General features: G+C 45.9%; 1 protein-coding gene across 4 annotated transcripts in view; it reads right to left on the bottom strand.

Moving 5' to 3' along the window:
• The window catches only part of LOC139268394 (leucine-rich repeat and IQ domain-containing protein 3-like), a 74,593-nt gene that overhangs the window by 25,263 nt on the left and 22,005 nt on the right, over nt 1–27,325 (bottom strand). For 3 of the 4 annotated variants that reach the window (XM_070886487.1, XM_070886490.1, XM_070886488.1), the window contains 4 exons: nt 26,798–26,931; nt 25,572–25,674; nt 22,100–22,183; nt 17,475–17,622 (listed from right to left, as the gene is read on the bottom strand). In XM_070886487.1, coding sequence (XP_070742588.1) covers nt 17,475–17,622; nt 22,100–22,183; nt 25,572–25,674; nt 26,798–26,931 — 469 coding nt within the window. The remainder of the gene's footprint in view (nt 1–17,474; nt 17,623–22,099; nt 22,184–25,571; nt 25,675–26,797; nt 26,932–27,325) is intronic. The other variant, XM_070886489.1, reaches the window with a different exon arrangement.

Here is a 27,325-nt window from a genome sequence, read left to right as displayed (position 1 = left end):
AAGGACCTGAACTACATCCTCAAGGATGGAAGATGCCTGTGTGTGGATTTTTTTAACGTGTGGTGGCCGTTGCACACCAGCCACCACATGGGCTTGACAGAGCTAGGTCTTGGTCCAGTGAAGGACAGAGAAACGATGAGTTGCTAATCCATGTGCTTGTTTATTAGGCCACAGCGAACTGAGCATGCTCATAGCAAACCATACTAAACCAAGAGCGGGTCAGAGGCTGGGTATTCTGCAGCGAGTGTCTCACCTCCTGACTCCTCAAAGCCTTTCCACCATCTACAAGGCACAAGTCAGGAGTGTGATGGAATACTCCCCACTTGCCTGGATGAGTGCAGCTCCAGTAACACTTAGGAAGCTCGATACTATCCAGGACAAAGCAGCCCACTTGATTGGCACCCCATCCACCACCTTCAACATTCACTCCCTCCACCACCGGCACCCCCTGGCTGCAGTGTGCACCATCTACAAGATGCACTGCAGCAACTCACCAAGGCTTCTTTGACAGTACCTCCCAAACCCGCGACCTCTACCACCTAGAAAGAAAAGGACAGCAGGAGCATAGGAACACCACCACCTCCACGTTGCCCTCCAAGTCACACACCACCTTGACTTGGAAATATATAGGCCGTTCCTTCATCGTCGCTGGGTCAAAATCCTGGAAATCCCTCCCTAACAGCACTGTGGGAGCATCTTCACCACACGGACTGCAGCGGTTCAAGAAAACAGCTCACCACCACCTTCTCAAGGGGCAATTAGGGATGGGCAATAAATGCTGGCCTTGCCAGTAACACACATATCCCAGGAACGAATAAAAAAAGTGATAAACCATGTGATAACACATTACACTGCTTTCCTCTTTAAAAAAATGTATGTATTCCCCTCTCAAATACAACAAAACTATGGTCACACCTTTCCCAGCATTACATGTACCACATAATAAAAACTCCTCACTTATTTATTTTAAATGAACTACAAATCCAGTTTAACAACAGGTTTTCAGAGCCTTCCTGATAAATTTAAAGAAGGTTTTGTTGTTGAGCCAATTTTCAGGCTGCTTTGTTTTGGTTCCGAACTCAAAGATGATCCTGTTTCTATCTCAGATTTATTTGAACCTGGTGCTTCAGTTACTGAAGTTTGAACTGAGTCAAACTAATGTATGTTAAGAAAGCAAATGGCATGTTGGCCTTCATAGCGAGGGGATTTGAGTACAGGGGCAGGGAGGTGTTGCTACAGTTGTACAGGGCATTGGTGAGGCCACACCTGGAGTATTGTGTACAGTTTTAGTCTCCTAACCTGAGGAAGGACATTCTTGCTATTGAGGGAGTGCAGCGAAGGTTCACCAGACTGATTCCCGGGATGGCGGGACTGACTTATCAAGAAAGACTGGATCAACTGGGCTTGTATTCACTGGAGTTCAGAAGAATGAGAGGGGACCTCATAGAAACGTTTAAAATTCTGATGGGTTTAGACAGGTTAGATGCAGGAAGAATGTTCCCAATGTTGGGGAAGTCCAGAACCAGGGGTCACAGTCTAAGGATAAGGGGTAAGCCATTTAGGACTGAGATGAGGAGGATCTTCTTCACCCAGAGAGTGGTGAACCTGTGGAATTCTCTACCACAGAAAGATGTTGAGGCCAATTCACTAAATATATTCAAAAAAGAATTAGATGTAGTCCTTACTACTAAGGGGATCAAATGATCTCCTTTGAGAAAATGAGAAAACAGGAATGGGGTACTGAAGTTGCATGTTCAGCCATGAACTCATTGAATGGTGGTGCAGGCTAGAAGGGCCGAATGGCCTACTCCTGCACCTATTTCCTATGTTTCTATGTGTTCATGATCAAGTGGTTCATGATCATGTCTTGGTTTACCTTTAGCAGAGATCATTTGATCTACATGAACACTTCGGATGTTGTTACCAATTTCAACCAAATACCTCTTGGTTCCACCAACCTCTACTCTGGTTCCTACATCCCACTTTTGTGAACTCGACTTGCCAGGGGGACTGAGAACGCGAACACACTTGTTTTGTTTGAAACTGCGTTCTTTCTGATTGGTATCGTATCATCAATCATCGGCAGTCCCTCGGAATCGAGGAAGACTTGCTTCCACTCTTAAAATGAGTCCTTAGGTGGTTGAACAGTCCAATACGAGAGCCACAGTCCCTGTCACAGGTGGGACAGATAGTCGTTGAGGGTAAGGGAGGGTGGGACAGATTTGCCGCATGCTCTTTCCGCTGCCTGCGCTTGGTTTCTGCATGCTCTTGGTGATGAGACTCGGGGTGCTCAGCGCCCTCCTGGATGCACTTCCTTCACTTAGGGCGGTCTTTGGCCAGGGACTCCCAGATGTCGGTGTGGATGTTGCACTTTATCAGGGAGACTTTATCAGGGATGTTGCAGTGCGACAGCTGCAGGAAAAATGCAGGGAACAGCGCCAGCCCTTATACATGGCCTTCTTCGACTTTACAAAGGCCTTTGACACTGTCAACCGCGCGGGTCTATGGAGCGTCTTCAGATGCCCCCAAAAGTTCGGCAACATCCTCCGCCTGCTCCATGACGACATGCAGGCCGTGATCCTTACCAACAGATCCAATGCAGACCCAATACACATCCGGACCGGGGTCAAACAGGGCTGCGTCATCACCCCAACCCTCTTCTCAATCTTCCTCGCTGCCATGCTCCATTGTAAGTGGTTTCCCTTCGGTGTTTTCGACGCAGCCCCACTTTACAATAGTTCTAGAGCTGGGAGTGATTACTGTACTGAACAGATAAATGAGTCAGGGGCGAATACCTTGGTCCGAGTACCGGCAATGCTTTTATTGAAGTTAAAGCACATACCTGCATCCAGTAAAACCTGGTGTGTAAAACAAACAAATGCAGTACAACACACAGTCTGACCCATCTAAACAGGCCCCTATTGCAAAGTACCCACGTCTAAAACCTCCTCTGAAAACCCCCAAGATTTGGTTGGGAGAACACATGATACCCCCTCACACCGTGGTGGCTGTGATCTTAAAAGATGTGCAGAGATGATGCTCACCGATTCGTTGGCTTACTCGCTGCTTCTTCTGGTTTCTTCTCTCCGTCCCACACGGAGGGTTCGGTTCCTGTAGAGACGAAGCAGCGAGAGCAAGAGAGCGAGCTGTGACCACACGGCCTCTTTTATACCCCCATACTGTCCGCCCTTTTAGGCCAAATAAAGTTTGTTGTTGTTTCGAGGCTTCCTGTGGGTGTGTCTTTTGGCCCAATAAAGTTTTTTCCTTGTTTTCGAGGCTTCCTGTTTTGAGTCCAGTGATGGGTTTTCGCTTCCGACCGGTCTGGGCTTAATGGCTTTCTATTGTTCTGGTATCTCATCCAGGTAATGGCTCGATCTCTGATCAGTTCATCTGATCTCCTTTGACGAGTTCACATTGCTTAACAATGGACTCTCCATTTGCTCATCACCTGCGATGAATTGCCTTATCTTGGCCATTGTCTTCCCAGACCCCCTGCCCATCATTCTAAGTCCAACATAGAGAAGCACCTGGGCCCCTCCCACAAACAGCTTCCAGCTTTTACTGTGGTGAGAAAAAATATGTCCAACAAATCCTTGGGGATTAAAACGCAATGTCCAGATAATGTCCAACAAATCCTTGGGATTCGATGCTTACACCACCTCACAGTCAACAAGCTCCCAGCTGGAGTGGAACTAAATGGGAATCAGTGGGAACCTGTTCAACCTTCGCCGTCTCCAGGCCAGGTCCAAGATCACCCCAACCTCTGTTGTCGAGCTACAGAACGCGGATGATGCCTGCGTCTGCGCACATACAGAGGCTGAACTCCAGGACATAGTCGATGTATTTACTGAGGCATATGAAAGCATGGGCCATACACTAAACATCCGTAAGACAAAAGGTCCTCCACCAACCTGTTCTCGCCACACAGCACTGCCCCCCAGTCATCATCATAATAATGTTTCTGACTCAACTGTTTCTGTTCAACTTTTGAGTCCAAATTTCGTTCAACAAGACACAGTCGTTTTCTCAATCTCCTCTTCATCAAGAGTTTTGCTGGAGTATGTCTAGTCGTAGTGTGCGGAGTAGTTCTGTACTTCAGCAAGAAATTTGCCACACGTTGCTGCATGCTGAGTCCCGAACAACCCTGCAACGCAATGGAATCTTGGCCTTTATTGCAAAGGAGATGGAGTACAAAAGCAGGGAAGTCTTGCTACAGTTATACAGGGTATTGGTGAGGCCACACCTGGAATACTGCGTGCAGTTTTGGTTTCCATATTTACGAAAGGATAGACTTGCTTTGGAGGCAGTTCAGAGAAGGTTCACTCGGTTGATTCTGGGGATGAGGGGATTGACATGAGGAAAGGTTGAGTAGGTTGGGTCTCTACTCATTGGAATTCAGAAGAATGAGAGATGATCTTATTGAAACGTAAAAGATTATGAGGGGGCTTGATAAGGTGGATGCAGAGAGGATGTTTCTGCTGATAGTGGAGACTAGAACTAGAGGACATAATCTGAGAATAAGGGGCCGCCCATTTAAAACTGGGATGAGGAGAAATTTCTTCACTCAGAGGGTTGTGGATCTGTGGAATTCGCTGCCTCAGAGAGCTGTGGAAGCCGGGACATTGAATAAATTTAAGATAGAAATAGACAGTTTCTTAAACGATAAGGGAATCAGGGGTTATGGAGAGCGGACAGGGAAGTGGACCTGAGTCCATGATCGGATTAGCCAAGATCGTATTAAATGGCAGAGCAGGCTCGAGGGGCCGTTTGGCCTTCTCCTGCTCCTATTTCTTATGTTCTTATGTTCTTATATGGTGCAACGAGAGTGGGTTCCATTGGAGTAGACAGAACGGAACTGAGGGCCATTGTCAGAAACAAGCTCTTCTGTAAGCCATGACATGAAAACATAGATCTCAACTCATCTATGGTACCTTCAGTTGTAGTATTTGAACTCGTGTGTTTCACTTCAATCCACTTTGAGTGACTATCTACAAGTACCAGGAAATAATCATTTGCTTTTTCACAGAAGTCTACACGTACTCTCTGGAAAGGTTTACTTGGCCACAAACCAGGGTTGTAATGGAGTTTTGGGTGGTTTGTTTCTGCAATTTTGGCAAAAACTCCATTTGCTGACAAGTGAATCAAGATCACTGTCCAATCCAGGCCAGTAAACAAAGCTTCATGCAATTGCTTTCATACTGACGATCTCTGGATGTTCAGTATGAAGTTCGGCCAGAATTCTATCTCTCAAAGAAGTTGGTACCATCATTCTGTTTCCCCACTTGATACAACCTTGCTCTTAAGACAATTCAGCATGACGGTTATGGAATGGTTTCAATTCTGTGTCCATACATTGATCAGTCCTTTCATTCAAGGTGTTTTCATACACTCTTTTCAGTATTGGGCCCTTTTGAGTCTCATCTGCAATCTCAGTTGCATGCACAGGATAGTCTTTGTCAACTGAACTTAGCGTGGAAATCTCACCTTCACTCCCAGCACATGAGATCTCGTGTGGCAACCTGGACGAGGTATCTGCAATTACATACTGCTGTGAAGTGAGATATTCAATCGTGTAGTCATATTATGACAACAGCACTGTCCAACGTTGCAGTCTTTATGCGGCCATTGCAGGGATGGCAGATTTTGGCCCCAATATTGCTAGGAACAGTTTGTGATCGGTTATCAGGGCAAACTTTCTGCCGATCAGGAACTGTCGGAATTTCTTGATTCCAAACACAATGGCGAGTGCTCCCTATTCAATTTCTGCGTAATTTCTTTCGCTCTGTGTGAGGGCTCACGACTCGAACTCAATTTGTTTCTCTTGGACGTCATCCATTACATGGCTTATAACAGATCCCACACCACAACTGGAAGCATCACACGTTAACTTAAGCTCACGCTCTGTGTCGTAGTGCACAAGCAGAGCATCGCGAGAGAGACTTCTCCTACAAGCGTCGTAAGCTTCCTTTTGCTCTTTCGTCCACTTCCACTGGACATCTTTCTTGAGGAGCTCGTGCAATGGAGCTAACATGGTCACCAACTCAGGTAAAAATCGTGTGTAGTACTGGACCATTCCAAGGGAAGATCTTAGCTCAGACACGTTCTGTGGCTTTGGAGCATTGGTTGCAAGCCCTTTGCATCAACCTTCAGGCCAAGGTATACAACCTCGGGCTGTACAACACACATTTGCTTCTTTTTAATTTGACATTGTGGCCATTCAACCTTTTCTTCCTCGCTGCTTGTTGCCATCAGCACATTGTCTTGATTGCACAGCAATTTGGAACTCCTTTCAAAATCTTATCCATCATAGCCTGGAAGATTTTGGGGGAGGACTTTACACCAGCTTGGTGTATGAGTACAGTCCCTTGTGTGTGTTGATGGTGAGATACTGTTGACTCTCTTTGTCAACATTCAGCTGAGCATAAGTGTGCGACAGGTCAAGCTTGGAGAAAACTTTTGACCTAGAGAGTGCTGCATACAAATATTGCAATGTAGGTAACGGGTACTGCTCATCGTCAACTGCTTGGTTGATAGTAACTTTGTAGTCGCCACACAAACGTACAGTTTTGTCTGCTTTGGGCACTACCATAATCAGGGTAGCCCATTCACTTCTGTCAGATTTTACTAGCACTCCGTTCTCTCCGAGCTTCGCTAGCTCTTCCTCCACCTGACTTTTCAACGCATAGGGACCGGCCTTGCCCTACAATAGACGGGCTTCATGTTGAACTTGATGCATATATGTGCGTCATATCCAGTGATGCCCTCATAACTGTGTGAACATGCTTTCGTACTTGTTCAGCATTGTGTCGAGTCACTTCTTTGAAGCATCTACACTGAAGATGTTTTTCCAGTCAAGTTTTAACTTTTTCAACCAGTCTTTGCCCATGAGAGTTGGCCTGTTGTTGTAGCTTTTGTCCACATGTCTCTAAGATTTCTCCGGATTAGGTTTTTAACTCTATGGTACTCTCTATAAGTGGTACTTGATTAAATTTACTCATGATTGAGCAGTCCGCCGCCGTGTCGATACACATAGCAATGTATTGCTTGTTCAAAAGCTTTGTAAGGAATTTCTCACGACTGCTTGCGATGTCGCGAGTGACATAATGCCAGCTGTGGCTCAGTGATAGCACACTCGCCTGAGTCAGGAGGTTGTGGGTTCAAGTTCCACTCCAGGGACTTGAGCACATAAATCTAGGCTGACATTCCAGTGCAGTGCTGAGGGAGCGCTGCACTGTCGCAGGTGCTGTCTTTCGGATGAGACGTTAAACGTAAAAGATCCCATGGCACTATTTCAAAGAAGAGCAGGGGAGTTATCCCCAGTGTCCAAGCCAATGTTAATCCCTCAATCAACATAATAAAACCAGATTATCTGGTCATTATGAAATTGCTGTTTGTGGGAGCTTGCTGTGTGTGGGAAGCTTGCTGTGTGCAGGAAGCTTGCTGTGTGCAGGAAGCTTGCTGTGTGCAAATTGGCTACCGCGTTTCCCACATCCCACAGTGACGACACTCCAAAAGTACTTAATTGGCTGTAAAGTGCTTTCAGATGTCCGATGGTCATGAAAGATGCTATATAAATGCAAGTCTTTCTTTTACAGATATTGTAGATGCCTAATTCTTCAACATCAGGTGTTCACATCAATATTGTGAACTCCTCCCTTTAATTGTCGCTGCTTTGTATTACCACTAGAACGGTTCTTACTTCCTGCTTTAGATCTCGCTCTGCAAGCTGTTGAAATATGGCCTTCCTTCTGGCAGTGAAACACTTTGCATTTCTGTATTGGCAGGGCTGAATAACAATTCACTGAATTGCTCTCACCGACATGCTTCTGACCCGGTCTCACAGCTTTAGGTTTGGCAGTGGCTTTGTGACTGTAGACCTCAGCTGCACTAGTCACTTGAGTTGGACATAGTATTCCTGGACGCCATCTCCATAGAGATGCCAATTTTGCATGCTGTGTCAAATGTTAGGTTCGAAGTGTTCAGTAACTTGGACTGTGTGCACTCATCCACCAGTCCACACACAAACTTGTCTTGCAAAGCACGATCCAAAAATGTTACAACGTGTCATCATTATCATCATCATAGCAGTCCCTCGGAGTCGAGGATGACTTGCTTCCACTCTAAAAGTGAGGCCTTGAATCATTTCCTCTGCCCACCTGGGGCTCGCTTGCTGTGTCAAAGCTCCGCATAAAACGCTTGCTTTGCGAGACTCATGTCGGGCATGCAAACGATGTGACCTGCCCAACGGAGCTGATTGAGTGTGGTCAATGCTTCAATGCTGGGGTTCTTGGCCTTAGCGAGAACACTAACGTTGGTGCGTCTGTCCTCCCAATGGATTTGCAGGATCTTGCAGAGGCAGCGCTGGTGGTATTTCTCCGGCGTTTTGATATGCCTGCTGTATATAGTCCACGTCTCTGAGCCATATAGGAGGACGGGTATCACTACTGCTCTGTAGACCATAAGCTTGTTGCCGGATATGAGGTCCTGGTCTTCAAACACTCTCTTCCTAAAGTAAATGTTGGTCCCTTAAAAGATGAGAAGGGGGATTTAATAATGGGAAATGTGGAAATGGCTGAGACACAAGTGGAAGTGGAAGACACAAAAACCATACCAAAAATTGCTGGTCATAGGAATGTGGGAAGGGAGGACCTTGAGACAATCACTATCATTAGGGGGGTAGTGCTGGACAGGCTAATGGGACTCAAGGTAGACAAGTCCCCTGGTCCTGATGAAATGCATCCCAGGGTATTAAAAGAGATGGCGGAAGTTATAGCATTCGTTATAATCTACCAAAATTCTCTGGACTCTGGGGAGGTACCAGCGGATTGGAAAGCAGCTAATGTAATGCCTCTGTTTAAAAAAGGGGGCAGGCAAAAGGCAGATACGATAGGCCGGTTAGTTTAACATCTGTAGTGGGGAAAATGCTTGAAACTATCATTAAGGAAGAAATAGCGGGACATCTAGATAGGAATAGTGCAATCAAGCAGACGCAGCATGGATTCATGAAGGGGAAATCATGTTTAACTAATTTACTGCAATTCTTTGAGGATATAACGAGCATGGTGGATAGAGGTGTACCGATGGTTGTGGTGTATTTAGATTTCCAAAAGGCATTCGATAAGGTGCCACACAAAAGGTTACTGCAGAAGATAAAGGTACGCGGGGTCAGTGGAAATGTATTAGCATGGATAGAGAATTGGCTGGCGAACAGAAAGCAGAGAGTCCTGATAAATGGGTCCTTTTCGGGTTGGAAATCGGTGGTTAGTGGTGTGCCACAGGGATCGGTGCTGGGACCACAACTGTTTACAATATACATAAATGACCTGGAAGAGGGGACAGAGTGTAGTGTAACAAAATTTGCAGATGACACAAAGATTAGTGGGAAAGCGGGTTGTGTGGAGGACACAGAGAGGCTGCAAAGAGATTTAGATAGGTTAAGCAAATGGGCTAAGGTTTGGCAGATGGAATACAATGTCGGAAAGTGTGAGGTCATCCACCTTGGGGAAAAAAAACAGTAAAAGGGAATATTATTTGAATGGGGAGAAATTACAACATGCTGAGGTGCAGAGGGACCTGGGGGTCCTTGTGCATGAATCCCAAAAAGTTAGTTTGCAGGTGCAGCAGGTAATCAGGAAGGCGAATGGCATGTTGGCCTTCATTGCGAGAGGGATGGAGTACAAAAGCAGGGAGGTCCTGCTGCAACTGTATAGGGTATTGGTAAGGCCGCACCTGGAGTACTGCGTGCAGTTTTGGTCACCTTACTTAAGGAAGGATATACTGGCTTTGGAGGGGGTACAGAGACGATTCAATAGGCTGATTCCGGAGATGAGGAGGTTACCTTATGATGATAGATAGAGTAGACTGGGTCTTTACTCGTTGGAGTTCAGAAGGATGAGGGGTGACCTTATAGAAACATTTAAAATAATGAAAGGGATAGACAAGATAGAGGCGGAGAGGTTGTTTCCACTGGTCGGGGAGACTAGAACTAGGGGGTACAGCCTCAAAATATGGGGGAGCCAATTTAAAACCGATTTGAGAAGGAATTTCTTCTCCCAGAGGGTTGTGAATTTGTGGAATTCTCTGCCCAAGGAAGCAGTTGAGGTTAGCTCATTGAATGTATTCAAGTCACAGATAGATAGATTTTTAACCAATAAGGGAATTAAGGGTTACGGGGAGCGGGCGGATAAGTGGAGCTGAGTCCACAGCCAGATCAGCCATGATCTTATTGAATGGCGGAGCAGGCTCGAGGGGCTAGATGGCCTACTCCTGTTCCTAATTCTTATGTTCTTATGTTCCTCAGGCGACCGAAGGCTGCGCTAACGTACTGAAGGCGGTGTTGGTCCTCGTTGTCAATATCTGCTCTTGCTGACAGTCGGCTCCCGAGGTATGGAAAATGGTCCATGTTGTCCAAGGCATCGCCATGGATTTTGATAATCTGGGGGGCAATGCTGTGTGGTGGGGGCAGGTTGGTAGAGGATCTTTGTCTTACAGATGTTTAGCGTAAGGCCCATGCTCTTGTAAACCTCGATGAAGGTGTTGACAATGGCTTGGAGTTCGGCCTCTGAGTGTGCGCAGACGCAAGCGTCATCTGCGTACTGTAGTTCAATGACAGAGGATGGGACGACCTTGTATCTGGACTGGAGGCAGCGGAGATTGAACAGATTCCCATTTGTTCTATAATTTAGCTCCACTCCAGCGGGGAGCTTATTGAGGGTGAGATGAAGCATTACAGCAAGAAAGATCGAAAAGAGCATTGGTGCGATGACAGAGCCTTGCTTGACCCTGGTCTGAACATGGAATGGGTCTGTAGTGGATCCATTGGTCAGGATCACGGCTTGCATGTCATCGTGGAACAGACAGAGGATGGTGACAAACTTTTGAGGGCAGCCGAAATGAAGGAGGACGCTCCATAATCCCTCATGGCTGACAGTGTCAAAGGACTTGAGAGGTCAAAGAAGGCCATGTACAAGGGTTGGTGCTGTTCCTTGCGTTTCTCTTGTAGTGGCTGCGTGGTGAAGATCATGTCCGTTGTGCCCCGTAGTGGTCAGAATCTGCATTGTGATTCTGGAAGGAGCTCTTCAGCCACAGGGAGAAGACAATTGAGGAGGATTCTTGCGATGACTTTCCCAGTGGCCGACAGCAGGGAGATACCTCTCTGACCGCAGTGGGATATGTCCCCTTTTTTGAAGATGGGCATAATTACGGTGTCTCTAAGATCTCCTGGCATGCTCTCCTCCTCGCAGATAAGAGAAATGAGGTCATGTATTCATGCCAATAGTGCTTGTCCGCCATGCTTTAGTGCTTCGGCGGGAATTACATCTGCTCCTGCTACCTTGTTATTCTTCAGTTGTCAGATGGCCTTTTCTACCTCATGCCAGGCTGGGGTTGTGCTGAGATGGTGGCAGGTAACATGCTGCGGGATGGAGTCAAGGACACTCGCGTCAAAGACAGAGTCTCGGTTGAGGAGCTCTTTGAAATGCTCCTTCCAATAGGCACTGACTGCCTCGCTGTCCTTGATGAGTACCTTCACCGTTCTTAGCCAGCAGTGGAGTAGGGCCTTGGGTGCTTGGACCATAGGTGGTCTTGGCTGCGCTGAAGAATCCATGCACGTCATGATTATTGGCTAGTTGCTGGATCTCCTGTGCTTTCTCCACCCACCATGTTTTTTCGGTCGCGGATTTTTTGTTGGACCTCAGCCTTCAGCCGTTTGTAGAGCTGCTTCCTTGCTCTTGCGTTGGGTTGCTGTTTTAAATTCAGAAATGTCTTGCACTTGCGGCTGATTCGCTCTTGGATCTCTTGGTCGTTCTTGTCAAATCAGTCTTGGTGTTTACTGGTCAAGTGAGTGTCTCTTTGCAGGTGCTAATTATGGAGGCCTTGAGGGCAGACCAGGCTCTGTGGGCACACTGCACCTCTGGGTTATCGAGGGTCGTCACGTTGGCAGTGAGGCGCTGGCTGAATAGGGCTTTCTGATCAGGGTCTTTGAGTGTCTCTGCATTGACTTTCCTGTGGCATTGTTTCTGTTGCCATCGCTGTTTCGGGGTTATATTGATGTTAATGATGGAGCAGATTAGGCGGTGGTCCGTCCAGCAGTCATCGGCTCCTGTGATGGTGGGGGTGATGCGCACGTCCTTGTGGTCCCTCACTCGAACGATAACGTTGCCGAGCAGATGCCAGTGCTTGGAGCGAGGATGCTGCCATGATGCCTTATACTTGTCTCTCTGACGGAACAAGGTGTTGGTTATGACAAGGCCATGTTCTAGGCATTTCGTCAGGAGGAGGGTACCACTGGAGTTGGTTTTCCCGACCCCGTCTCTGCCAATCACACCTCCCCAGAGCTCTCTGTCCTTTCCGACACTGGCGTTGAAATCGCCAAGAAGGATCAGCTTGTCGTCCGTAGGGACACGGGACAGGGATTATTCGAGGCTGGAGTAGAATTCCTCTTTGGTCTCATCTGTAGCATCCAGTGTTGGGGCGTACGCGCTGATGACCGTCGAGCACTGGTTCCGGGCTAGAGTGAGCCGAAGAGTCATGAGGCATCCGCTTATCCCACAAGGGGAATCTCTGAGATGGCCCACCAGCTCATTCTTGATAGCGAAGCCAACTCCATGGAGGCGCCGTTCTTCTTCTGGTTTGCCTTTCCAGAAGGAGGTGTAACCACCACCATGTTCCTTGAACTGCCCGCCGAGTATCGCTCAGGGCGGCGATGTCAACCTCTTATCACTCACGAAACTGTCTATTTCTGTCTTAAATTTATTCAATGTCCCAGCTTCCACAGCTCTCTGAGGCAATGAATTCCACAGATTTACAACCATCTGAGAGAAGAAATTCCTCCTCATCTCTATTTTAAATGGGCGGCACCTTATTCTAAGATCATGCCCTCTAGTTCTAGTCTCCCCCATCAATGGAAACATCCTCTCCGCATCCACCTTGTCAAGCCCCCTCATAATCTTATACGTTTCAATAAGATCACCCCTTATTCTTCTAAATTCCAATGAGTAGAGACCCAACCTACTCAACCTTTCCTCATAAGTCAACCTCCTTATCCCTGGAATCAACCTAGTGAACCTTCTCTGAACTGCCTCCAAAGCAAGTATATCCTTTCGTAAATATGGAAACCAAAACTGCACGCAGTATTCCAGGTGCGGCCTCACCAATACCCTGTACAACTGTAGCATGACTTCCCTGCTTTTATACTCCATCCCCTTTGCAATAAGGGCTGGATACCATTGGCTTTCCTGATCACTTGCTGTACCTGCATATTATCCTTTTGTGTTTCATGCACAAGTGCCCCCAGGTCCCGCTGTAGTGCGGCACTTTGAAATCTTTCTCCATTTAAATAATAACTTGCTCTTTATTTTTTTCTGCCAAAGTGCATGACCTCACACTTTCCAACATTATACTCCATCTGACAAATTTTTGCCCAATCACTTAGCTTGTCTATGTCCTTTTGCAGATTTTTTGTGTCCTCTTCACACGTTGCTTTTCCTCCCATCTTTGTATCGTCAGCAAACTTGGCTACGTTACACTCAGTCTCTTTTTCCAAGTCGTTAATATAGATTGTAAATAGTTGGAGTCCCAGCACTGATCCCTGCTGGGCTCGACTGAGCAGCACCTTTAGGGGAGATGGTGAGAGATCCGAGGTTGGTCTCGGGCCCGAGTCTCTGGTATTGCCGCTTCCATGAGGCCACGGAGACACTGTTGGGCAAGCCTGGCGAGTGGTGCTGGGCTGTCGAGTCCCATGCCCCCTGAGCATTGCTGGCTGATTGCCTCTCAGTCTGTTTTAACTTCATCACAATCGGCACTGAGCTGCTGCGTGCGATCACTGATCTGCTGACATCGGGCGGCGAGCGGCAAGAAAACCAGTAAATTCCGGCAAAACCGCGGCATCAGGGATCAGAAAGCAGCGGGCGACGAGAATCAGAGTTTTCTTCGCACCCAGTGAGGTATAAACTGGAGGAAACGATCCTAGGACCCGGGAGCGGGAGCAACGATCCCCAATGGCACATGCGGACACAGCAAACTCCGGCACTTTTGTAGTTCCTTGCTCCTGGATGCTGGCGATGACAGCAGATCAATTCAATGCAAAGACAGATTCTTCAGAGCTGCAATCTACTCACTGATGGTTTCACTTTATCTTTGGTTTCCAGTAGCAAACTTCTAGCTCCCTGCTATTTCTAACGGCTTTGGGCCAAAATGGTCCTCGTGTCTTGAAACGATGGATTCTTCGCTTTCCCTGGCGCGAATAGGTTTGTCAATGTTCCATCTCCGTTAGAAAAACTGCTTCCTTCTGTTCACGAATTACTTTATTTTGAGCTGGAACATTCTCATCTGCACCTTCAGTTTCAATAACGTTATTGGCCCTAAAAAAACAACTCCATCCGCTCAATGCAAGAACTGAATGGTTCACGAGCTCGGTCATATGTGCCGAAGTTTCCGATGAATCCCCTAGGCGTGGCCATGATTGTTCCGGTCCCGTCAAACAGTGACTCAGCACGCTTCCCGTGTACCTGTGAGAATCAACGCTGCTGTTGCTGTGTACACAGACACGCGATGGCGAGGCACAGACAATTCTGCATCAGCATTAACAGTAAAACATCACAAATTCATCTTAAACTTTTCCACTCGAAGGTTGAACACTGTGTCCTTCCAAGATCCCAAAAAATGGTTTTGGGATCCTATTCTCGTCGCCAAATGTATATATGTTGGTATACATATGAAGGAACATATGAACTGAAGGACAGAGACACGAAGAGTTGCTCGTCTATGTGCTTGTTTATTAGGCCAGAGCGAACTGAGCATGTTCATACTAAACCATGTGATAAACCATGTGATAATACATTACAATACCCAGCTCTACCGCTCCTCCACCTCTCTCGAACCCTCCACTGTCTCTATACTATCAGAATGCTTGTCTGACAGCCAGCACTGGATGAGTAGAAAATTCCTCCAAGATGTCTTCGGTTCACGCCACAAACTTTATTCCCTTTCCACTGATTCAATCTCTCTCCCCAACAACTTTAAGGCTGTCCAAGTCTGTTTGCAACCTTCATGTTATATTTGATCATGAATTGAGTTTCCTACCTCATATCTGTTCTATCACTAAGACCGCCCATTTCCACCTCCGTAATATCACCCGTCTCCACCCTTACATCAACTTATCTGCCGTTGAAGCCCTCAGCCATGCCTTTATCACCTCTAGACTTGACTATTCAAATGCGCTCCCGTTCGCCCTCCATAAACTTGAGGTCATCCAAAACTCTGCTGCCCGTGTGCCAACTCACACCATTGTCTTGCTCAACCATCTCCCCTGTGCTCACTGACCTACACCTGCTCCCAGTTAAGTAATGTCTCAATTTAAAAATTCTCATCCTTGTTTTCAAATCCCTCCATGGCCTCGCCCCTCCCTATCTCTGTAATCTCCTCCATCCCTATAATCCCCTAGACCTTTGTATTCTGTCTATTCTGGACTTTTGAAAAATCCCCGATTTTAAATGCTCCACCATTTGATGGCTGTGCCTTCAGCTGCCGAGGTCCTAAGCTTTGGAATGCCCTCCCTGAACCTCTCCGCCTCTCTACTCTTTCCTCCTTTAAGACACTGCTTAAACCTACCTCTTCGATCAACATAGAAATATAGAAAAATAGGTGCAGGAGTAGGCCATTCAGCCCTTCAAGCCTGCACCAGCATTCAATACGATCATGGCTGATTATTCACCTCAGTACCCCTTTGCTGCTTTCTCTGATACCTCTTGATCCCTTTAGCCGTAAGGGCCATATCCAACTCCCTCTTGAATATATCTAACAAACTGGCATCAACAACTCTCTGTGGTAGGGAATTCCACAGGTTAACAAATCTCTGAGTGAAGAAGTTTCTCCTCATCTCAGTCCTAAATGGCTTACCCCTTATCCTTAGACTGTGACCCCTGGTTCTGGACTCCCCCAACATCGGGAACATTCTTCCTACATCTAACCTGACCAGTCCCATCAGAATTTTAAATGTTTCTATGAAATCCCCTCTCATTCTTCTAAATTCCAGTGAATACAGGCCCAGTCGATCCAGTCTCTCCTCATATGTCAGTCCTGCCATCCCTGGAATCAGTCTGATGAACCTTTGCTGCACTCCCTCAAAAGCAAGAACGTCCTTCCTCAGATTAGAAAACCAAAACTGAACACAATATTCCAGGTGAGGCCTCACCAAAGGCCCTGTACAGCTGCAGCAAGACCTCCCTGCTCCTATACTCAAATCCCCTAGCTATGATCAAGCTTTTGGTCATCTGCCCGAACATCTCTTTTTATGGCTGTGTCAAAAACATTTTTTGATAACTCTCCTGTGAAGTGACTTGGGATGTTTTATGACATTAAAGGCGCTATATAAATATAAGTTGTTGTTTTTAGACACGACTTACCGTTTACAAATCAATGTTGGCTCTGTCTGATCAGCTTATATTTGTTCCAATGTTCAGTCAACAGATTCTAATAACGTCCCCACAACAAAAGTTAGACTAATGGGCCTATAATTTTGTAGTTTATCTCTCCTACCATTCTTAAATAATGGAGTGACAACCCAAGGAGACAATTCCTGAATCAAGAGAGTTTTGGAAGATCATGACCAAATCATCAACAATATCCTCACCCACTTCCTTTAATCTCCTGGCGTGGATCCCATCTGGTCCTGGAGATTTATCTATCTTTAATCTTCATTACTTTCTCCATTTCCATTTTTTAAACTTATATTGAATCTAGTTAGTTCCTCCCTTTGGTTTATTTTTAGATTTCTTTGTTTCCCTGGTATTTGAGCCTCACCCTGTACTGTGAAGACCAATACAAAGAAGCTATTTTGTAAGCCTGCCATTTCCCGATGTCCAATGACAGTATCATTTGTGTCGGTCATTAATAGGCACACATTACCCTTTCTCTTAATATATCTGTAAAACCTTTTAGTGTTGACCTTGGTATCTCTCGCAAGCTTGATCTCGTATTCCCTTTTTGCAGCTCTTACCACTTTCTTTATACCCTGTTGCTGCCCTCTCCCAGTCCGCGGGAGCTTCGCTGTTCTTTGCTTTCGCATAAGCCTTTTATTTTCCTTTTACACCATAAAATAATAGAATCATAGACGTTTACAGCACAGGAGGAGGCCATTCGGCCCATCGTGTCTGAATGAGCTATCCAGCCTAATCCCACTTTCCAGCTTTTGGTCCGTAGCCCTGAAGGTTACGGCACTTCAAGTGTACATCCAAGTACTTTTTAAATGCGATGAGCATTTCTGCCTCAACCACCCTTTCAGGCAGTGAGTTCCAGACCCCCACCATCTCTCACTTCCCTTGTTGGCCAAGGTTTTTTAATTACACAGGTGGAGCTCTTGCCCTTTAGGGGTCTTGTAATCCACCAAATACTTCTTTGAACACCTCCCACTGTTCCTCCAGAGGCTCTTAGCCTGCCTGCCTGTTTCCATATGTTCATATGTGGGCCAACCTTACCTGGTCGTGAGCCGAAGTTTGACTGTCTGAATGTTCTGTGTCTGAAAATGTTGCTTTTCTGTTGCTTAAAATTTGGCGTGTTCCACCTGCTCCACTGTGAAATGCTTGGGTAAATGCCAGAGGTAAGTTCCTTGGCTTCACACCGATCCTAAACAAACACAATGCAATGAGAGTAAACTGTTGAAATATAGAAACATAGAAAATAGGTGCAGGAGCAGGCCATTCAGCCCTTCGAGCCTGCACCGCCATTCAATGAGTTCATGGCTGAACATGAAACTTCAGTACCCCCTTCCTGCTTTCTCGCCATACCCCTTGATCCCCCGAGTAGTAAGGACTTCATCTAACTCCCTTTTGAATATATTTAGTGAATTGGCCTCAACTACTTTCTGTGGTAGAAAATTCCACAGGTTCACCACTCTCTGGGTGAAGAAGTTTTTCCTCATCTCGGTCCTAAATGGCTTACCCCTTATCCTTAGACTGTGACCTCTGGTTCTGGACTTCCCCAACATTGGGAACATTCTTCCTGCATCTAACCTGTCTAAACCCGTCAGAATTTTAAACGTTTCTATGAGGTCCCCTCTCATTCTTCTGAACTCCAGTGAATACAAGCCCAGTTGATCCAGTCTTTCTTGATAGGTCAGTCCCACCATCCCGGGAATCAGTCTGGTGAATCTTCGCTGCACTCCCTCAATAGCAAGAATGTCCTTCCTCAAGTTAGGAGACCAAAACTGTACACAATACTCCAGGTGTGGCCTCACCAAGGCCCTGTACAACTGTAGCAACACCTCCCTGCCCCTGTACTCAAATCCCCTCGCTATGAAGGCCAACATGCCATTTGCTTTCTTAACCGCCTGCTGTACCTGCATGCCAACCTTCAATGACTGATGTACCATGACACCCAGGTCTCGTTGCACCTTCCCTTTTCCTAATCTGTCACCATTCAAATAATAGTCTGTCTCTCTGTTTTTACCACCAAAGTGGATAACCTCACATTTATCCACATTATACTTCATCTGCCATGCATTTGCCCACTCACCTAACCTATCCAATATGTGCTTGTCCGCTCTGACTAGCTCATTAAATTATACAACAGCCGACTAAAGAGATAATAAGAGAAATGCAAATGCTGGAACAGAAACCGCTGTAGCTCTGCAGCAGGTCGAGCCGTCTCTGAGAGCAGAGAGGACAGCTGAACGTTTCATGTGGAGGCTCCTCATCAGAAGTGGCATCACTGCACTGGAGTGTCAGCCCAGATTACATGCTCATGTCCCAGTGTGAGACTTCGAACAACATCCCTCTCACTCAGAATGAGTGTGTTACCGAATCAACAAAGATGACACTTAAAGGAGGTCCTGGCTAAGAGTGTCCCTGCCAGCGCCTTGGTATATTGCACACACGCGCACAAATACGCACACACACGCACATACACACGCAGACACAGACACACTTGCACACAGACACGCACATGCACACGCAGACATGCACACACACACATGCATGCACACAAACACGCAGACGTAGACATATAGACATGCAGACAAACACATACACACGCACACACAGACACATGCACCGACATATGCACACACAGATGCATACAGACACGCACACAATTAGGAACTGGAATTCTGGCCAGTTTTCCACAATAAAGCTGACTGTAACTGCCAGCATTGCTCTGGCTATCAGCTCTCTCCAGGGAACACACGGTTGCCTTCCCAGTCAGCATCACATCACATGATGCATTTTACCCCTGAACATAGAAACATAGAAACATAGAAAATAGGTGCAGGAGCAGGTCATTTGGCCCTTCGAGCCTGCACCGCCATTCAATATGATCATTGCTGGTCATGCAACTTCAGTACCCCACTCCTGCCTTCTCTCCATACCCCTTGATCCCTTTAGCTGTAAGGGCCACATCTAACTCCCTTTTGAATATATCCAACGAACTGGAGTCAACAACTTTCTGTGGTAGAAAATTCCATAGGCTCACAATTCTCTGGGTGGAAAAGTTTCTCCTCATCTCAGTCCTAGATGGCTTACCACTTATCCTTAGACTGTGACCCCTGGTTCTGGACTTCCCCAACATTGGGAACATTCTTCCTGCATCTAACCTGTCCAATCCCGTCAAAATTTTATATGCTTCTATGAGATCCCCACTCATTCTTCTAAATTCCAGTGAATATAAACCTAGTCGATCCAGTCTTTCTTCATATGTCAGTCCTGCCATCCCGGGAATCAGTCTGGTGAACCTTCGCTGTACTCCCTCAATAGCAAGAATGTCCTTCCTCAGATTAGGAAACCAAAACTGCACACAATACTCAAGGTGTGGTCTCACCAAGGCCTCGTACAACTGCAGCAAGACCTCCCTGCTCCTCTACTCACGTGCTCTCACTATGAAGGCCAACATGCCATTTGCTTTCTTTACTGCCTGCTGTACCGACCTTCAATGACTGATGTACCATGACACCCAGGTCTCGTTGCACCTCCCCTTTTACTAATCTGTCATCATTCAGATAATAATCTGCCTTCCTGTTTTTGCCATCAAAGCAGATAACCTCATACTTATCCACATTATACTGCATCTGCCATGCATTTGCCCACTCACCCAACCTGTCCAAGTCACCCTGCAGCCTCTTAGCATCCTCCTCACAGCTCACACTGCCACCCAGCTTAGTGTCATCTGCAAACTTGGAGATATTACATTCAATTCCTTCGTCAAAATCATTAATATATATTGTAACTAGCCGGGGTCCCAGCACTGAACCTTGTGGTACCCCACTAGTCACTGTCTGCCATTCTGAAAAGGACCTGTTTATTACCATTCTTTGCTTCCTGTCTGCCAACCAGTTCTCTATCCACGTCAATACATTACCCCCAATACCATGTGCTTTAATTTTGCACACTAATCTCTTATGCGGGACCTTGTCAAAAGCCTTTTGAAAGGCTAAATACACCACATCCACTGGTTCTCCCTTGTCCATTCTACTAGTTACATCCTCAAAAAATTCTAGAAATTTGTCAAGCATGATTTCCCTTTCATAAATCCATGCTGACTTGGACCGATCCTGTCACTGCTTTCCAAATGCGCTGCTATTACATCTTTAATAATTGATTCCAGCATTTTCCCGACTACTAATGTCAGGCTAACCAGTCTATAATTTCCTGTTTTCTCTCTCCCTCCTTTTTTAAAAAGTGGGGTTACATAAGCTACCCTCCAGTCCATAGGAACTGACCCAGAGTCCATAGAATGTTGGAAAATGGCCACCAATGCATCTACTATTTCTAGGGCCACTTCCGTAAGTACTCTGGGATGCAGACTATCAGGTCCTGGGGATTTATCGGCCTTCAATCTCATCAATTTCCCTAACACCATTTCCTGACTAATAAGGATTTCCCTCAGTCCCCTCAGTTCCTCCTTCTCGCTAGACCCTCGGTCCCCTAGTATTTTCGGGAGGTTATTCGTGTCTTCCTTAGTGAAGACAGAACCAAAGTATTTGTTCAATTGATCTGCCATTTCCTTGTTCCCCATTATGAATTCACTTGATTCTGACTGCAAGGGACCTACATTAGTTTTCACTTAACTTTTTCTCTTCACATATCTATAGAAGCTTTTGCAGTCAGTTTTTAGGGTCCCTGCAAGCTTACTCTCAGACTCTATTTCCCCCCTCCTAATTAAACCCTTAGTCCTCTTCTGCTGAATTCTAAATGTATCCCAGTCCTCAGGTTTGCTGTTTTTTCTGGCCAATTTATATGCCTCTTCCTTGGATTTAACACTATCCCTAATTTCCCTTGTTAGCCACGGTTGAGCTACCTTCCCCATTTTATTTTTACGCCAGACAGGGATGTACAATTGTTGTAGTTCATCCATGTGATCTTTAAATGTCTGCCATTGCCTATTAACCGTCAACCCAGTGGAATGGCCACCAATACTACCTCCAAATACCTCGGCAATAGTTACACTGATTGCAAGACAGAATTGTGCTAAGAAATCGAACCATAGAACATTTCTTACTTCAGTTAATCCTTTGCATTCAATAGATATAAAATTGCAAGATTATTTCAATGGAGTCCATGAACTATCCTCAATTTCTCTTTAGCAATGAGTAGTTACTTGCAGTGCAGATAATAATGTCATTTATCAGCTGTATGTAAACGAACAGACACCTTGTATCAAACAGCTTGGGGCTTTTTTCTTCACAGGTAACCTGATGGAGGTCTTTAAAATCATCAATAGGTTGGACAGAGTAGATGTGGAGAGAATGTTTCCACTTGTGGGAGAATGCAAAACTAGGGGCCATAAATACAAGACAATTACTAATAAATCCAACAGGGGAATAAGGAGACATTTCTTTGCCCAGAGAGCGGTGAGAATGTGGAACTCGCTGCCACGGGAAGTGATTGAGGAGAATAGCTTAGATGGTTTCAAAGGGAAACTAGATGATCACACGAGAGAAAAGGGAATAGAAAGATACGCTGAAAGACTGAGATGAGGCAAATGAAATGATAGGAGTCTCGTGTGGAGTATAAACGCCAGCAGTGACGAGTTGGGCCGAATGGCCTGTTTCTGTGCCGTATATTTTATCAAACAGCACCAACAGAGAAACAGCTCAAGAAGTCAGACGTACCTCCAACAGCTCAAGCTGCAGTTTGTTGATGTCTATCTGCAAACTGACGGCATTGCATTGATCATCCTCAGTGCTCCCTTTGACCTGGATAATCAATAACACAATTCCATTACCAGATTAGAACTACAATTAAATAAACGTCAGAAATACATCGTTACAGGAATTTGAAAAAGCCTGAAGATTAAGACTGACCTCGATTTTGTAACTATACCAGTTAATTTAAACCATGTAAATAAATAATAACTTTACATTATCAGCATCTGTCCGAATTAGATGTATTTCCAGAGGATAAAAACCACAGCTTCTTTCCTATCTCCACCAGCGCTGTTTAATGTGACACAAAACAAAAACGGAGAGAGGTACAGATTCAATTAACTCAACTTCACCCATGGAATTTTTTTGTATTCATTCATGGGATGTGGGCATCGCTGGCGAGGCCAGCATTTATTGTCCATCCCGAGTCACCCCTTGAGAAGGTGGTGGTGGCCGCAAAATACGCAGCCTGTTCTTTATGTGGCTGGTCTAGTTAAGTTTCTGGTCAATGGTAACACCAGCATTGATGTTTAGCGATTTGATGATGGTGATGCCATTGAATGTCAAGAGGAGGCGGTTAGACTCTTGTTGGAGATAGTAATTGCCTGTCACTTGTGCAGCGCGAATGTTAATGTTACTTGCCACTTATCAGCCTAAAGGTCGTCCAGGTCTTGCTGCATGCAGGCCTGAACTGCTCCATTATCTGAGAAGTTGCAAAGGGAACTGAACACTACGCAATCATCAGCAAATGACACCATCAGCGGAAACACCAAATTGGGGGGATAGTCAATACTGAGGAGGACTGTAACAAAATTACAGGAGGATGTTCATAAACTTGCAGAAATAAAGAAGGACTTGCATTTATATAGCGGGGCCGAAATTGATGCAGGCCTCCGCCCGCCCAAGTGCCGCCCAAAGGAGCGCCGATGGCCGTCGAGGTTCCTGACAGTTCTTTGGGCGGGATTTTCATCACCCAGGTCCCTTGAACGTTGGCGGGCAGCAAATCTGCGACGTATGCCGCCAATCTGGGCGGCAGCGGGGAGAGCTCTCATTCTCAGCGGCAAAGGCCCTTGTCGTCCAAGTGTCGCCGAGGATGGAGTCAGGCCCAGGGAGGGTCGAAGAGCTAAAAATAAAAAGCAGCAAAACAAACAAAAATATCTGAGGACCTTCACGGGACCCCATCCAGGTAAGTACCTGTAAAGAAATAATTTAAATAAACTTCACTTACCTTTTTCACAGCATCTTCACACTTACCGTTGAAGACAGAGCCGACTCCCGCCTGCATGAACATGGCATCTCAGCGGGCGCTTCCCAGTGGCTCTCCCCTCCCGCCGGCTCCAGGCAATGACGAAAGTGGCACTGGGCAGTTCAACCAAAGGAATGTCGGTGGCAGTGGACGGTAAGGCCATCAATTTCGGCCCCAGCGTCTTTCATGACCACTGGACGTCTCAAAGTGCTTTCTGGCCAATATTTATCCCTCAATCAACATAACAACAAAACAGATTATTGGGTCATTATCACATTGCTGTTTATGGGAGCTTGCTGTGCGCAAATTGGCTGCCGTGTTTCCCACATTACAATAGTGACTACACTCCAAAAGTACTTCATTGGCTGTAAAGCGCTTTGAGACATCCGGTGGTCATGAAAGGCACTATATAAATCCAAGCCTTTCTGGTCGGTCTTTCTTTCTTTACAGCCAATTAAGTACCTTTGGAGTATAATCACTGTTGTAAGGTGGGGAACGTGGCAGCCAATTTGCGCACAGCAAGTTCCCACACAAACAATGTGATAATGACCAGATAATGTTTTTGTTATGTTGATTGAGGGATGAATATTGGCCCAGGACACCAAGGATAACTCCCCTGCTCTTCTTCGAAATAGAGCCATGGGATCTATTATGTTCACCTGAGAGAGCAGACGAGGCCTCATTTAACGTCTCATCCGAAAGACGGGCATATAATGGGCATATAATTGGCAAATGGAAGTTCAACCCAGATAAATGTGAGGTATTATATTTTGGTGGGAAGAATAGGGAGGTCACATTACTGGGAGGGTGCGAATCCAGGTGGGGTAGAGGAACAAAGGGATCTCGGAGTACAAATACACAAATCACTAACAATTGCGACACAGGTTAGCAAAGCCATAAAAAAAAGCAAACCAAGCACAAGGGTTTATTGCAAGAGGGATAGAATTGAAAAGTAGGGAAGTTATGCTAAACCTGTATCGAACCTTGATTAGATCACACTTGGAGTACTGCGTACAGTTCTGGTCACCATATTATAAAAAGGATATAGAGGCTCTGGAGAGGGTGCAGAGAAGATGTACAAGGATAATACCAGAAATGCGAGGATATACCTATCAGGAAAGGATGAATAGGCTGGGTCTCTTTTCTCTTGGAAAAAAGGCGAAGGGGTGATCTAATAGAGGTCTTTAAAATTATGAAAGGTTTTGATAGAGTGGATACAGAGAGAATGTTTCCACTTGTGGGGAAGAGCATAACTAGAGGCCATCGGTATAAGATAGTCACAAAGAAATCCAATAGGGAATTCAGAAGAAACTTCTTTACCCAAAGAGTGGTGAGAATGTATAACTCGCTATCACAGGGAGTGATTGAAGCGAATAGTATCGATGCATTTAAAGGGAGGCTAGACAAGCAAATGAGGGAGAAGGGAATACAGGGGTATGGTAATAGAGTTAGATGAGGAATGATGGGAGGAGGCTTGGGTGGAACATAAACGCTGGCATGGACTGGTTGGGTAGGATGGCCTGTTTCTGAGTTGTATATTCTATGTAATCCATGTAAACATCCCCACTTCTGACCTTATGATGGAGGGAAGGTCATTGATGAAGCAGCTGAAGATGGTTGGGTCCAGGACACTGCCCTGAGGAACGCCTGCAGTGAAGTCCTGGAGATGGGATGATTGACCTCCAACAATCACCTTCCTGTTTGTCAGGTATGACTCCATCCAGTGAAAAGTTTTCGCCCTGATTACCATTGCCTTCAATTTTACTAGGACTCCTTGATGCCACACTCGGTCAAATGCTGCCTTGATGTCAAGGGCAGTCACTCTCACCTCACCTCTGCAATTCAGCTCTTTTGTCCATGTTTGGACCAAGGCTGTAATGAGGTATGGAGCTGACTGGTCTTGGCGGAACCCAAACTAAGCATCAGTGAGCAGGTTATTGGTGAGCTGAGATTTGAACTAATCTGCCCAGCCAGTGCACTGAGACACACTCTCACCCGGTGCCGATACGCACTCCCGCCCGGTGCCGATACGCACTCCCGCCAGGTGCCCCGATATGCACTCCCGCCCGGTGCCGATACGCACTCCCGCTTTATTGTTATGTGGACTAAGTTTCTTCTGAAGATTATAAATAAGCTTAAAACTCAGGTGGTCTCGAGTCGTGATGTGCATTGCCCAGCCCCGTGCAGACTCACCCACTTACTGCCATCGTCCAGGACATGGATGCCCCGTCTACATAATGCAGCATTCACCTGCATACGTGTCAAACTTAGTTGTTCGCGTGGGTGTAAGAAAAGTCTGGTTTAGTAAAATAAAGCATAAAATACAGGAGCATTAGTATTCCAGTACCGGTTACTAGAATGTCTAGTTTTTAATTGGATGATGTTAACATATATGAAACAAAATTAAACTGAACGTTGCCGGAGATGGCAATGGAATCGAGCTGCTGGGGTTGTTGCCGACCTGTGTTAAAGGTATTTCTTGGTAAGCCGGCTGCCCCGTGCATGGGGACCGTGCCCAAGTCTCCAAACTACACGACTGACAAACCTGCGCAGGTACAGAGTTCCTTTTGTCCCAGCGCCATCTCCACTTTCTCGGGCCAACTAAACCATTACAAATCCCTGGTTAGGCCCCAGCTGGAGTATTGTGGCCAACTCTGGGCACCGCACTGTCAGGAGAATGTCAGGGCTTTGGAGAGGGTGCAGAGGGGATTTACTAGAATGGTACCCGGGATGAGGAGACTTCAGTTATGAGGAGCGACTGGAGAAGTCGGCATTGTTCTGCTTAGAGTAGAGAAGGTTAAGGGAACATTTGATCGAGGTGCTCAAAATCATGAGGGGATTTTGATAGAATGGGTTCCATGTCTGGATGGTCAGTATCAGCCTGACCAACACTGGAGTCATACAGGACTGCCGATAGGGACAGCATATCCGAGTGGGACTGGTCCTTGCAGTAACGTTCCCCAGCACAGCACCAAAGCCTCGGGAGAGGGACTGGTCCCTGTGGAAATGTTCCCCAGCACAGGGTCAACGCCTTGGGAGAGAAGGGAAGATAATTACCAAAAAACACAAACTTTAAATACAAAACAGCATAAAAAATAGCACCAATGATAAAATAACAGTGGAAGGATAAACATGGCATGACAAAGTGTCTGCAACAAATAAATCCAAATGAGCAACAACAAATAACACGAAAAAATGTAAAAAGGAACTTAAAGGAGAGTTATAAATAGAAAAAGTATGAAACCATTTAAATTAGCAATTCTTTTTCTATTTTTGTGTTGTACTGTCGTAACAGGTTATTTGATAAAAAATAAATGTTTTAACAATTACTGTCACCAAACCAGAGAGGGAACACTGTTGTCAATCCGGTTTGTAGAATACAGCTTATGAAAGAAGCACACACGTAAATCAGTCAATACCTCAGCTTCTTTCTCGTCAAGTATCCACGGATCCATCGCTGAATGATGAGCAGTGGAGACTGATGGGCAAGAATGCTGTTTATGGTGGAGAAGAGCTCCCTGATATGGTTCAGCCCACTCCGCCAGCACGTGATCTGTGAGAGAGGAAAAAGCACCAGCAGCGGATTGCAATTCTGTACCAGATCAAAGGGCTTCTTTGTAACAACATTGAGAATTTATTACCAGGCACTATTCGCCTTCATTGATCCACGCGAGTGAGAGAAAGAAGAATTTTACACAAGAATTAGGAGCAGGAGTCGGCTATTTGGCCCCTCGAGCCTGCTCCACCATTTAATAAGATCATGGCTGATCTGATCCTGGACTCAGCTCCACTTTCCTGCCCGCTTCCCATAACCCTTTATTCCCTTATCATTCAAAAATCTTTCTATCACCTCCTTAAATATATTCAATGACCCAGCCTCCACAGCTCTCTTGAGCAGAGAATTCCACAGATTTACAACTCTCGGAGAGAAGAAATTCCTCCTCATC

Source organism: Pristiophorus japonicus, chromosome 8 (assembly GCF_044704955.1).
Source record: "Pristiophorus japonicus isolate sPriJap1 chromosome 8, sPriJap1.hap1, whole genome shotgun sequence".
NCBI lineage: Eukaryota > Metazoa > Chordata > Chondrichthyes > Pristiophoridae > Pristiophorus > Pristiophorus japonicus.
Note: the sequence above shows the minus strand (reverse complement) of the source record. Positions and strands in the feature narration are given on the sequence as shown.